The sequence below is a fragment of the Rhineura floridana genome, chromosome 4 (assembly GCF_030035675.1).
Source record: "Rhineura floridana isolate rRhiFlo1 chromosome 4, rRhiFlo1.hap2, whole genome shotgun sequence".
Taxonomy (NCBI): Eukaryota; Metazoa; Chordata; class Lepidosauria; order Squamata; family Rhineuridae; genus Rhineura; species Rhineura floridana.
The window spans coordinates 21,718,465-21,733,001 of NC_084483.1; the positions used below are offsets into that span (position 1 = coordinate 21,718,465).

Consider the following 14,537-nt stretch of genomic DNA (forward strand, 5'->3'; position numbering starts at 1 on the left):
TCAGACTGTGTGCACAAATAATGGTTTAATCCCTTGACCAACTAATCAGCATGATTCTGTTTCACACACAATTATGCACGGTGGCCTGGAGCAAACTGCTCAGTTTCCCGAGCTGCAGAAACTGATCTCATTGCTATATAACCTGAGAAGCATACAAATTCATTTTCACTGTCAAAGCTTCCACTTCTAGTAGACAACCCCATATCAAATTCCTTTTCCACAGTTTCCTTCCTAGAGGAGCTACGAATTACAGCAAAACTGGCTTTGGAATATCAGGACAGGGCTGGCTCCAGGCATGCTGGGGCCCTTGGGCACCAGCCTGCCCTGGGCCCCTCCGCTCCCCTTCCGAGCAGGACAGGAGCTTCAGAGCCACCCGCCATCCCCCTGCTTCACCCACCTTTCTCTCTGCTGTTTTTTGTGGCTGCGCACACTTCGCGTGCAGGGTTGCCATCAATTAAGTGGTGGCTGAGGTTTCTCTAAGGAGCTGAAGCCTCTGCCACCATCTTGGTTGATGGCACGCATGCTCTTGCCGCGGATCATGGAAAGGGAGCGGAGGGGCCCCTGTAGCTCCAGGGGCCCTCGGGCCAGTGCCCCACCTGGCCATCCTTTAGAACCGGCCCTGTATCAGGATCTCATTTTGACTCAATATAATGCACCTTCACATTTTGATCATTTCATGTCACAGACATATGGTTTGATCCATACCTTTTTAGAAAAATAGAATTGTTTGTGAACAATAGGTGTCTCCTCTGAGGCTTACAAGTAATTCTAAAATGTTTATAGGGCAACCTCCTATCAGAAGTATATTCACTAATAGGCAAAAACCCTTGCGGTTTAAGAACATACCTATAGCCCACAGCTATTCTATCAAACTTTAAAAAGCAGGGAAATTGGGCAGCTATAGTAAATGCACCAGGGGAGCAGGAGACCTGAACTCCTCTCTGAAATATCGTACTGCCCTACAAACTGGTCAAAATGCAAACACCATTTGGGTTGGTCTTTCACAGTCCAATCCACTTCCTGTGTAGCTTGGAAGAATTTGGTAACATGTGCCTCTGAGCATATGGTGAGTGGTGGCAACACTTGCCATCTCCAAAGATAGAGAATTATATTTTTGTATGTTTGCTGGTGTTCTTCTTACTTTGCTTCTTTCCTGTGTTACTAATGTTTCTACAGAGAATCTACACTAGAAAATTTTATTTCCCCAATTATTCATCCCAGAAATCTGTGTCAAATTTATTTTTATTAATTTCAAAGCCTTTTTATTGGTCAGTGTCATATGATGGTGAAGACAGACTTTTGTGTTTTATATTGGAGGTTATGTTCTATTTCTATTTTGCGTGCATTAACAGTGGAATCTGAAACTGCAGTTTGATGAAAAATCAGACTGATTCCAATATGTTGCTACTTCAGCTATGACTCTAGCTGTTGGAAAAAAGAGGATGCATATTTTCAGCCTGCTATGTTTAAACCACATTTTGCAAAGAGTTGCTGTACTTCACATATTCACAGAAATAGAAACAAAAGAAAATATTTGCTGTAGGAAAATTGCAAAGGAAATCAGACATATTCAAAGTGACCATCTGAACTATATCAACTGTCTTAATAATGTTGCTTCCTCTCTGCTAAAACAAGATCAGCACAGCACACATCTTGTTTCTATTATTTGGGCTGATTGCAGGTGTTGTCACCACTCACCATATGCTCAGAGGCACATGTTACCCAATTCTTCCAAACTACACAGAAGTGGATTGGACTGTGAAAGAGCAACCGAAATGGTGTTTGCATTTTGACCAATTTGTAGGGCAGTACAATATCTCAGAGAGGAGTTCAGGTCTCCTGCTCCCCTGGTGCATTCACTATAGCTGCCCAATTTCCCTGCTTTTTAAAGTGTGATAGAATAGCTGTGGGCTATAGGTATGTCCTTAAACCGCAAGGTTTTCTGCCTATTAGTGAATTTCCCTGCTTTTTCATCCAGGAGGTAAGAAATGGGATCCTGTCCAAGTTTGCTGAGAATGGATGGATCACTTGCATGCTTATTGACTTCAGTGGGAGTTACTCCCCTGCAATCATGCTTAGGATAGGTGAAACTGACCACAGAGGATGGGGAGGAGAGGAGGAGGAGGAGGAGGGGGAGGGGGAGGGGAGGAAATGCAGAGGGGAGGACTGGGAGGGAAGCAGGCAGGATGGGGAGGGGAGGAGGACAGGTTTGATCATTTGCATGTTTATTAAATTCAGTGTGATTTACTCCCGTGCATACATGCTTTACCTATGTAAAACTGACTGGGGGGGGAGGGAGGCCTGGAGTGGGCAGGGGAGGAGGAAGGGAGAGGAGAGGAGAGGGGGAAAAGCAGGTCTGATCATTTGCATGCTTATTTTCAATGGGATTTACTATGCAATCTTGGTTAGGATAGGAAACACTGACCATGGGGAAGGAGGAGGGGGAGTGGGAAGGAGCGTATTGGAGGGGGGCAAAGGAAGGTGGAGGGGAGGGCAGGTTTGATCATTTGTATGCTTATAGAGTTCAATGGTATTTACTTCCGTGCAATCATGTTTAAGGTAGGTAAAACTGACCATGGGGAGGAGGAAGGGAAGGAGGGGAAAGGGGAAGGGGAAAGAGGGGATTGGAAGGGGATGGGGAGTGAGGGGCATAGGAAGGGGGTGGGAAGGGGCAAGAGGAGGGGATAGGAGGAAGGAGAAGGGAGGGTGGGTTTGATCATTTGCATATTTTTTGAGTTCAGTGGGTATTTCTATGCAATCATGTTTGAAAATGAAAATGGACTGCCTTCAAGTCAATACCCACCTATCGCGACCCTTTGAATAGGGTTTTCATGGTAAATGGTATTCAGAGGTGATTTCATCATTGCCTTCCTCTGAGGCTAAGAGGCAGTGACTGGCCCAAGGTCACCCAGTCAGCTTCATGGCTGTGTGGGGATTCAAACCCTGGTCTCCCAGGTCGTAGTCCAACACTGACCCAGGGAAGGGGAAAGGAATGGAAGGGGAGGAGATTGGGTTGGTGGGCACTGGGCAGAAGGGAAGCCCCTTTCCTTTCCAAAAGGAAAACATTGTAAACAGAATCATTCTTTTTCAGGCTTTCCCCCACCTTTTTATTCTACAGCAGACACATGTAGCCTCCCACCCAAATTTAAACCAAAGCTTTCCCTGGCCACATCCACACCAGGCCTTTATTTCACTTTGGGCAGTCATGGCTTCTCTCAGACAATCCTGGGAAGTGTAGTTAGTGAAGGGTGCTGAGAGTTGCTAGGAGACGCCCTGTTCCCCTCACAGACTTCAATCAGAGTGGCTGACTGTTAACCATTCTCTCAGGGGAATAGGAGTCTCCTCTCAGTACCCTTCACAAACTACACTTCCCAGGATTCTTTGAGGGAAGCCATGACTGTCTCACATGAAATCAAACTCTGGTGTGGGTGTGGCTCCCTGATTAGGCAAGCCCAGCAGCTGTGAGGCTTTTAGAACTCTGACAGTTGGTTCTTACTGAGCATGCTCCGCGCTATCATTGGGTCCCAGCCAAAATTTATTAAATTAATTAAAAATCAGCCAGGCATTTTTTAAACCTTTAAACTGCAGCAGATGAAGGTGAGAGTATGGGGCAAGGTCAGTAATAGGATTACAGGGACTCTGTGAACATGGCTGATTTTTAATGAATTTCAACAGATTATGAGAACTCAGAGAAAAAAGTCCAAAAGGGCTCTGAGGTTTTTCTCTCTCTTGTTACACTTTGACCTGTCTATTCTCTCTGACTGTTTTGTGTATCGCCATGAAAATTGACAGGGTTGTTAAGCAAGTGTTTCTGAGTTCAGGACTATAAGTTATGTAAGGTTTTGTTTTGAAATGAGCTTATGGGAAGCCTCAGAATGGCATGGGGGATATTTTCCATTTAACATTGCGGAATGTGAAAAATCCCCACTGGCTATAGTATACAGCTACTCTCGTGGCTGTATAAGCAGTAGGGATGGACAAATCTGTCAGTTTTGGCTTCTCTCAGTTTTCATTTTTCCAGTTCAGTTTGTGATTGTTTTTGGTAAAATGAAAATTTAATAATTCTGGTATAATTTTTTTATATTTTCACTAATATATGCGTTTGTATGCACATCTTCTCATAATATACACATTTTTGTATACATCATTTGTTCTCCAAATCACAAAATTTGGAGAAGTGTGAATTTTGAAGGATAGATGGGTTTTGGTTAGCATATTGTTTCAGAATGTGCAAATTAGGTAGCTTTGCATTAAAATCCTAATCAAACCAAATTTCTCCCTCATCCCTAATGAGCAGTACCAAAGAATAGTAAAAATGAAGAATCTGTCTAGATAATACTTTTGGTGGCCAGACTTTCATCAGGACATAGAACTAGACAACAGCTGTGGGGAGGTATATATTTACCATATTGGCCTGGTTCCCAGAACCATGCTAAGCCAAACCTTGGCTTATTGAGGCCACACAAACATGTGAGCTCCCAGAGAAGCTCATATCTGCTTTGCTCCTCCCCAGTACTTTTTGCTGCTGCATCGAACTAAGACAAGAGTTAGCTTAGTGTCTTGTCCAAACCAGGATTTGTAGTAAATTCTCTTCTCACTACCCATGATCTGTACAGGCTGTCTTAACTAAGCGCAGAAGCAAAAAGGACAGGGGAGAAGTAAAGCAGCTGCAAGCTCTTCTCCAGGAGCCACATGTTTATGTGATCTCATGGCCTGATTTGCACGTAATGCTATATGGCTTATTTAACCACAATCCATTTAACCAATATAAGTGAACCCTGCCTAGTAGATTGACTATGGTTTGTTTACTGCCAACAAACCATTATCTGAAATCATGGTTTGATGTTAGCTTAAAAAATTGATTTGTTTTAACTATGGCTTGGCATTATATTAAGAACCGAGCACCCTTCCTTAATCATGTTTTGTTTGGCCTCCCTACCTCAGAAGCTCACCAAACTACAAAGGCATGAGGAAAGAGCAGCTGGAAAACAAAACTAGCTTCGGAGAAATAAACTATGGTTTGTTTGTTCATTTGTGGGGCAACTCATGGTTAACTCACAGTTTGTTAAACAAACCATAGCTTCACATTATGTGTGAACCAGGTGATTGTCAGAAAAGTCTCTAGCTTACCCATATATTTGGGCTATATTCACGTGGCAAAAGCAACACATATTTTGATGTAAAGAACAAACGTATTTGATGTGAAAAGAACAAATGTATCTGGTGATCAGTGGACATAAGTAGACCCTTGTGAAACACATTCATAGGAAAAAACTGCTGTCTTGCTTGCTTAACAACCCTCGTTTTCATGGCGATACACAAAACAGTCAGAGAGAATCGAGAGTTCAAAGTGTAAAACAAGAGGAAAAAACCCCAGACCCCTGTTGGACTTCTTTCTGTCAGTGGTCTCATAATATGTTGAAATTAATTAAAAATCAGCCATGTTCACAGAGTATCTGTAATCCTATTACTGACCTTGCCCCATGCTCTGACCTTCATCTTCTGCAGTTTAAAAGTTAAAGAAATACATGGCTGATTTTTAATTAATTGAAGAAAATTGACATTGGAGTCAATGATACGTGAGGGCATGCACAGTAAGAACCAATTGTCAGTGTTCTAAAAGCCAGACTCACAGTTGCTGGGCTTGGCTAATCTGGTGGCCATGCCCACGCCAGACATTTATTTCACTCTAGACAGTCCTGGCTTCCCCCAAAGAATCCCAGGAAGTGTAGTTTGTGAAGGCTGCTGAGAGTTGTTAGGAGACTCCTATTCCTGACAGAGCTCCAGTGGCCAGGGTGGTTTAACAGTCAGCCCCTCTTCTGGAGATTATAGTTCTGTGAGGCCAGGGACAGCTTTGGTTTAAATTTGGTTGGCAGACTACATGTGCCTTCTGTAGAACAAAAAGGTGGGGGAAACCTTGAAAAACAATGTTTACCTTTTGGAAAGGAAAGGGACTTTCCCTCTGCTCAGTGCCCACCCACCCAAGCCTCTCCCTCTCCCCTCCCTCCCACTACCCTTCCACCCCTTTTCTACCCTCCTCCCTCCCCATCAGTTTCACCTATCCTAAGCATGATTGTACAGCAGTAAATCTAATTGAACTCAAAAAACATGCAAATGATCAAACCTGCCCTTCCCTCTTATTCCCTTTCTTGTCCCTTCCCTTCCGCTCCCCTCTCTTTCTCCTCCCCTCTCCTCCTTCCCCATGGTCAGTCTCACCTATCCTAAGCATGATTGCACCAGAGTAAATCCCACTGAACTCAATAAGCATGCAAATGATCAAACCTGCCTTCGCCCTCCCCCTCTCTTCTCTCCTTCCCCCTTTCTACTTCCCTCCCATCCTTCCCCTCTCCTCCCCCCTTCTTTCTCCCCTCCCCTCCCCTCCCCTCCCCTCTTCTTTCTCCCCTCCCCTCCCCTCCCCTCCCCTCTTCTTTCTTCCTCCTCCCCTGCCCACTCAAATCCTCCCTCCCTCATGGTCAGTTTCACCTATGCTCAGCATGATTGCACGGGAGTAAGTCCCACTGAACTCAATAAGCATACAAATGATCAATCCATTCTCAGCAAACTTGCACAGGATCCCATTTCTTACCTTCCAGATTAAAAAGCAGAGAAATTCACTAACAGACAAAAAAAACCCCTTGTGGTTTAAGAACGTACCTATAGCCAACACATATTTCTATCTAAAAAGCAGAGAAATTGGGCAGCTATAGTGAATGCACCAGGGGAGCAAGAGACCTGACCTCCTCTCTGAGATATTGTAAAAAATGAAATGGACTGCCTTCAAGTTGATTCCAACTTATGGGCGACCCTATGAATAGGGTTTCTATGGTAAGCTGTATTCAGAAGTGGTTTACCAATGCCCTCCTCTGAGGCTGAGAGGCAGTGACTGGCTCAAGGTCACTCAGTGAGCTTCATGGCTGTGTGGGGATTCGAACCCTGGTCTCCCAGGTCGTAGACCAACACCTTAACCACTATAAATTTATAAAAATGCAAACACAATTTGGGTTGGTCTTTCACAGTCCACTTCCTGTGTAGCTTGGAAGAATTTGGTAACATGTGCCTCTGGATATTCTAGAATGAAGAACTCTACACGTATATATATACACAAGGAAGGAACTATATATTGTGAAGTGTAGTCTGAATCCTGATTTGAATTGCTAAGGGGTACTGGCCTCTGAACACAGCACAAACAAAAAATATTAAAAGAGAAAAGAAAATGCAGAAGAGGAGAGTTCTCTAAGAACAACATAAGATCATAAGAACATAAGAACATAAGAAGAGCCTGCTGGATCAGGCCAGTGGCCCATCTAGTCCAGCATCCTGTTCTCACTGTGGCCAACCAGGTGCCTGGGGGAAGCCCGCAAGCAGGACCCGAGTGCAAGAACACTCTCCCCTCCTGAGGCTTCCGGCAACTGGTTTTCAGAAGCATGCTGCCTCTGACTAGGGTGGCACAGCACAGCCATCACGGCTAGTAGCCATTGATAGCCCTGTCCTCCATGAATTTGTCTAATCTTCTTTTAAAGCCATCCAAGCTGGTGGCCATTACTGCATCTTGTGGGAGCAAATTCCATAGTTTAACTATGCGCTGAGTAAAGAAGTACTTCCTTTTGTCTGTCCTGTTCAGTTTCTTTGAATGTCCATGAGTTCGAGTATTATGAGAGAGGGAGAAGAACTTTTCTCTATCCACTTTCTCCATGCCATGCATAATTTCATACACTTCTATCATGTCTCCTCTGACCCGCCTTTTCTCTAAACTAAAAAGCCCCAAATGCTGCAACCTTTCCTCGTAAGGGAGTCGCTCCATCCCCTTGATCATTCTGGTTGCCCTCTTCTGAACCTTTTCCAACTCTATAATATCCTTTTTGAGATGAGGCGACCAGAACTGTACACAGTATTCCAAATGCGGCCGCACCATAGATTTATACAACGTCATTATGATATCGGCTGTTTTATTTTCAATACCTTTCCTAATTATTGCTAGCATGGAATTTGCCTTTTTCACAGCTGCCGCACACTGGGTCGACATTTTCATCGTGCTGTCCACTACAACCCCGAGGTCTCTCTCCTGGTTGGTCACCGCCAGTTCAGACCCCATGAGCGTATATGTGAAATTCAGATTTTTTGCTCCAATATGCATAATTTTACACTTGTTTATATTGAATTGCATTTGCCATTTTTCCGCCCATTCACTCAGTTTGGAGAGATCTTTTTGGAGCTCTTCGCAATCCCTTTTTGTTTTAACAACCCTGAACAATTTAGTGTCGTCAGCAAACTTGGCCACTTCACTGCTCACTCCTAATTCTAGGTCATTAATGAACAAGTTGAAAAGTACAGGTCCCAATACCGATCCTTGTGTATGAAACAATTCTGAAAAATAATTGTACTGTGTCTTGAAGGGACTTCTTCCTGTTTCTTAGGTCTGCAAACTGAGCTATGTGCATACAGAGTGTAAGTTAATTGAGATGGTTTTTCTGAAGCCTATTCTTTACACAAACATGAATACAACAGGTACACTGATGCTGAACACATGAAGCATGAACAACATGCATCTTTAAATCATTCAATGGGAATCCCTGCCTAGTCAAGGTCCACAAATTCTCATGTTTTAAAGGCATGCATATATGTAATTCACACTTTTTGGCTGTAAACTTTGTAACATTGGTGTAAAGTCTAGAGTCACCCACTATGACGTAATACTAAACTAGCTGCACTAATTTTAAGTTTTTCTGGCAGACTTGTAAGTTTACAATGATTTTCAGAGGAAATGTATTGTGGTTTTAGCCACAAGCTCTGCACTCAGCTATGGTCTCAGACTAGACCTATTAATTTTGTATTGTGTAATGTATCTTCATCTAGAGTTAGAAACCTAACTATTGTGTCTGTATGTTTGCTTCTTTGCAGGCTTTATTGATGTCATAGTGAAACCAGTTTTTTCTCTTATAATCGAAGCAGCAGAGGAAATTGTTGCTCCTCTTGTACAGGAAGCATATGAATCTGAATGTTCTTCTTCCTCTGGAGAATCTGGTTTTTTTTCTTCCTCTGGAGAATCTAGGTATGGCTGTTCTTGTTTTTTTCTTTCAGCCTTATTTTCAGCAGACTCTCTCCTGTCTTGGAGTGCCTCAAATGTTCACTGCCTGTGCCACTTGTGTTACAAGACCATGCATGGCTAACATTCATTCATTCATTCATTCATTTTATTATTTATATCCCGCCCTTCCTCCCAGCAGTAGCCCATGTAAGAGGCATCACCCTAAATATTTTATTTCCACTCTCATCATTTAACATCTGGTGCTTCCCTTGTTTGAAGGAGGAATCTTGCAGCTGTTGACTCTTTTTTAAAAAAAGTTCTGCAACAGTGCTGCACAATGGAGAAATACATGGTAACCAAGGCCTTAAACTAAAGAGAAGGGTGGGGGATTGGCTGCAATGCCAAGTCAATAAGCACTAGAGATGTGCTAGAATTCCACCCAATTCAGATTTCCATTAATTCGCTTATTCGCTATTGCTGCAGATCAGATTTTTATCTGGCGATTTTCCTTGTCTATTTTCAGAAATGGATTCTGTGTCTAAAACACTGACATTAAAATAAATATTTTTGTTGATATGTCCTTTATCAGTTTTCTTTTAAAATAGTGATATTTCCTTTAAAATATTGATGTTAATATCAATATTTTTCCAAGGGAAAAGCAGCGGCTTGAAGACAAAGAGAAACTTGAATTGATACCAGCCTCTTAAGTCGATGGAATGCTTTCGAACCTGCACAGACCAATGGACCTCAACTTTAATAAGCACCCAAGTTTATTTTATTTCATTATACAGCCACAAGAGTGGCTGTATACTATAGTGAGCATGGATTTTTCGCATTCCACAATGTTAAATTGAAATTACCCCGCATGCCATTCTGATGCTTCCCATAAGCTCATTTCAAAACAAAACCTTACAAAACGTATAGTCCTGAACTCAGAAATGCTTGCTTAACCCTGCAAATTTTCAAGGTGATACCCAGAGAGAACTGAGAGTTCAAAGTATAAAAAGAGAGAGAGAAAACCCCAGAGCCCTCCTCATCTTTTTTCTGTCAGAGTTCTCATAATTTGTTGAAATTCATTAAAAATCAGCCATGTTCACAGAGTACCTGTAATCCTATTACTGACCTTGCCCCATACTCTGATCTTCATCTTCTGCAGTTTAAAAGTTTAGAAAATGCCTGGTTGATTTTTAATTAATTGAAGAAATTTAGTATTGAACTGAATGGTGTTGGGCATGCTTAGTAAGAACCAACTGTTAGTGTTCTAAAAGCCAGACTCAAAGCTGCTGGGCTTGCCTAATCAGGGGGCCACACCCACACCAGACTGACTTCACGTGAGAGTCGTGGCATCCCCCAGAGAATCCTGGGAGACTCCTATTCTGCTGACACAGCTCCAGTGGCCAGAGTGATTTAACAGTCAGCCACTCTGATTGAAACTCTGTGAGGGGAACAGGACATCTCCTAGCAACTCTCAGCACCCTTTATTAACTACACTTCCTAGGATTCTTTGGGAGAAGCCATGACTGCCTAAAGTGAAATAAAGGTCTGGTGTGGATGTGGCCAGGGACAGCTTGGTTTAAATTTGGGTGGGAGGCTACATGAGCCTGCTGTAAAATAAAAAGATGGGGGAAACCCTGCAAAACCATGATACTGTTTACAATGTTTTCCTTTTGGAAAGGAAAGGGGCTTCTCCTCTGCCCAGTGCCCATCCATCCAATCTCCACCCTCATCCCCTTCCAATCCTCTCCTTCCCCCTCCTCCTCCTTCCCCCTGCCCTCCCCCTCCCCCTCCTCCCCCTCCTCCCCTATGGTCAGTTTTACCTATCCTAAGCATGATTGCATGGGAGTAAATCCCATTGAACTCAATAAGCATGCAAATGATCAAACCTGCTCTCACCTCCTCCTCCCTCCCATCACCTCCCTTTTGCCCCTTCCCTCCCCCTTCCCCCTCCCCTTCCAATCCCCTCCTTCTGCTCCCCTGTTCCCCCCTTCTTCCTTCCCTCTACTCTCCCCTCCCCTCCTCCTCCCCCATGGTCAGTTTTACCTATCCTAGCCATGACTGCACAGGAGTACATGCCACTGAACTCAATAAATGTGCAAATGATCAAACCTGCCGTCTTCCTTCCCTCCTGCCTACTCCCCTTCCCCTCCTCCCCTCCCCATCCCTTGTGGTCAGTTTCACCTATCCTAAGCATGATTGCAGGGGAGTAAATCCCACTGAACTCAATAAGCATGCAAATTATCAATCCATTGTCAGCAAACTTGCACAGGATCCCATTTCTTACCTCCTGGATTAAAAAGCAGAGAAATTCACTAAGATGAAAAAAATAAGAATGTACCTATAGCCAACAGATATTTCTATCAAACTTTAAAAAGCAGGGGAATTCAGCAGCTATAGTGAATGCACCAGGGGAGCAGGAGACCTGACCTCCTCTCTGAGATATTGGACTGCCCTACAAATTTGTCAAAATGCAAACACAATTTGGGTTGGTCTTTCACAGTTCAATCCACTTCCTGTGTAGCTTGGAAGAATTTGGTAACATGTGTCTCTGAGCATATGGTGAGTGGTGGCAACACCTGCAATCGCCCAAAGAACAGAAACAAGACATGTGCTGTGCTGATCTTGTTTTAGCAGGAAGCAACAATATTAAAACAGTTGATATAGTTCAGATAGTCACTTTAAATGTTTGATTTAGTTTGCAATTTTAGTGAAGTTTCCTATAGTAAATAATTTTCCTTTGCTTCTGTTTCTGTGAATATGTGAAGTACAGCAACACTTTTCAATACGAATAAAGCTCCACAAACAATTGTGGAATAATGGCACTGACTGTTCTGCAGAATAGTTTCCAATGGACATGAGGAGTGTCTCAGTTTGCACAAGATAAAACAGTGGGAGGTGAAATGTGTTCTAGCAAAATTCTAGGTGTGCTCTATGTTTTTAATTGACCATGCTCACTTTCCTTACGTCGAGTAGTTTAAGCATAGCTGGCTGAAAACATGCATCTTGGGCAGGCCAAGTTTGTTTTTTCCAACAGCTAGAGTCATTGCTTAAGTAGCAACATATTGTAATCAGTCTGATTTTACATCAAACTGCAGTTTCAGATGCATCCAAAATTAAAATAGAGCATAACCTCCAGTTTGAAACAGAAAAGGCTGTCTTCACCATCATATGACATTGACCAATAAAAAGGCTTTGAAATTAATAAAAATAAATTTGACACAGATTTCTAGGATGAATAATGAGAGAAATATAATTTTCTAGATTAGATTCGCTGTAGAAACAGTAGTAACACAGAAAAGAAGCAAAGTAAGAACACCAACAAACATACAAAAATGTAATTCTTCATCTTTGGAGATGGCAGGTGGTGACACCACTCACCATATGCTTAGAGGCACATGTTACCAAATTCTTGCAAGCTACACAGGAAGTGGATTGGACTGTGAAAGAGCAACCCAAATTGTGTTGGCATTCTGACCAATTTGTAGGGCAGTACAATATGTCAGAAAGGAGTTCAGGTCTCCTGCTCCCCTGGTGTATTCACTATTGCTGCCCAATTTCCCTGTTTTTTAAAGTTTAATAAGAGTATCTGTTGGCTGTAGGTATGTTCTTAAACTGCAAGGTTTTTTGCTTATTAGTGAATTGTTCAAACTCTAGGGGTTTACAAAATAGCTTGTCATTTACTGTTATGCTAAAAGAACAGAACAATCGCAATTGTGTAAATGGTATTAGCTATTCTGGATGACGGCATCTGGGTGTATATTGCCTCGACTAGTGGAGACCTTGGCCTTCCAAGGTTTGTACACCAGTATTAACTAGACAGACTGGGGACAAACATCTATTGTGAAACTTTATGTTGCATAAGAACGTATGCATGTGATGTGGTAAAGTCCCTCAATTCCTTGGCTCAGTTCTTTTAATGGTGCTGAGGCATCAGGTGCTTCCATTTATTGTGGATCTTCCATTTACTATGGAATCATGCACACAAGTTTTTTTTGTGGCATCCACATGATGCTGTTATCATCAAATTGCGAGCACATACTTTTAAACAAGTGCTTAATCCAGAAAGTAAAAATAACCCACTGTACATCTGCAGTGACTGCTAGTGTGGAAGCTTCTAAGTGGTTTGTTGTATGTGTGGTGATGTTTTTGTGAGTAGAGTCTATCACCACACCCCTACATCTATTTGCTCATTATCTGAGCACAACCTAGCCAGCTTATTTCCAGCAGTGTTATATGAGCGTGTTATGAGAATTTCCACCTGTTGTAACATGCTGAGAGCACATCCGAAATTTTTACAACCTGGTTCAGAGGAACAGCCTCCACATAGTGCATGTGAGGTTATCTCAGACACTGTAACTTCAGTACATGCATCAGGTTTTAATAAATAAATAAATAAATAACAAGGCCTTGCTTAAGACTTTTTTTATCACTCTTGTGCAAGCCTTAAGGTGCTTCTAGACAAGTGTTTATTGTTGATAGGTGCTCCTAATGCATGTAGATTTGCATGTACACACAGCGTTGACATCAGATTGCCAACCAATATTTTCCTTCATTTAATCCAGATTGCCGCCCTGGGCTCCTGCTGGGAGGCAGGGCGGGCTATAAATCAAATAATAAATAAATAAATAAAATTTCCTTTTCTGGGGATTTTTTTTAAAAAACAGTTGCCAGTTACCTACTTGTGATATCTGAATGTCCTGTTTATAATATTATCCCATCTAGAAGAACTCTTACAGAGCAATCCAAATGCCATGGAGGCAGTGGAAGGGGGGCCGGTGGAGGAGGAGACGGCTGTAAGCCCCCAGGATCCACCTCCTGTTTAGGAGCTGCTAGCCTGGCTGAATGCCAGCTCCATTGGGAGGTGTGCTCACGAGCCAGCAGGGAAGCGCTGGCTCCCATGAATTGGCCTCCCAGGGAGTAAGCACTCCCTGTAGAGGCCCATTAAATTTTTTTACTGTGACAGCCTTTAGGCCAGTGGATTTTTCTGGCAGATTGGGACCCAGGGAAGGCTCCAAATGCAAGGATATCTTGTGTAAGTCCACCCCCCTGCAGCTCTACCCGAACCACGCCCTGGATTGCCCCATTTCCAGGGTTTCTGCTGGCCCTCTGTCCTCCAGGCTGGCCCTCACTGGCAGACCCCTGGCAGCGCTGGCAGGCTTATGGAGGTGCCATGGCTCAGCCAGGAGCCTGCCAGCACAGCTGGGGAGCCACAGCATCCAACTCCCCCCCCCAGCCCAGCAGAAAAGTAAATTAGATTGCGCCTCTAGTCAGGTAAATATCACTCTTGTACATGAGCTATTAAACCTTCCTTAAAATAAACAAATGGATATTGTCCCCCCCAAAGTACAACCTTCCATTTGCCAATTGTGAAACATAATATTTAAGGTTGGTAGCATTTGTTCTTGCACACTTTCTGGGACTTTTAAAAAAAGTGTACCTAAAGAGGTATAGAAATATCTGTGTGCATGCCCAGAACAGGAAAAGGCAATGGACAGTGGGGAGTGATTGAGGGGGA

General features: G+C 43.0%; 1 protein-coding gene across 1 annotated transcript in view; it reads left to right on the forward strand.

Annotated features, from left to right (window-relative positions):
- Positions 1-14,537, forward strand: part of LOC133384121 (dual specificity calcium/calmodulin-dependent 3',5'-cyclic nucleotide phosphodiesterase 1A-like) — a 117,706-nt gene that overhangs the window by 53,718 nt on the left and 49,451 nt on the right. The window contains exon 11 of the mRNA XM_061626049.1: positions 8,899-9,063. Coding sequence (XP_061482033.1) covers positions 8,899-9,063 — 165 coding nt within the window. The remainder of the gene's footprint in view (positions 1-8,898; positions 9,064-14,537) is intronic.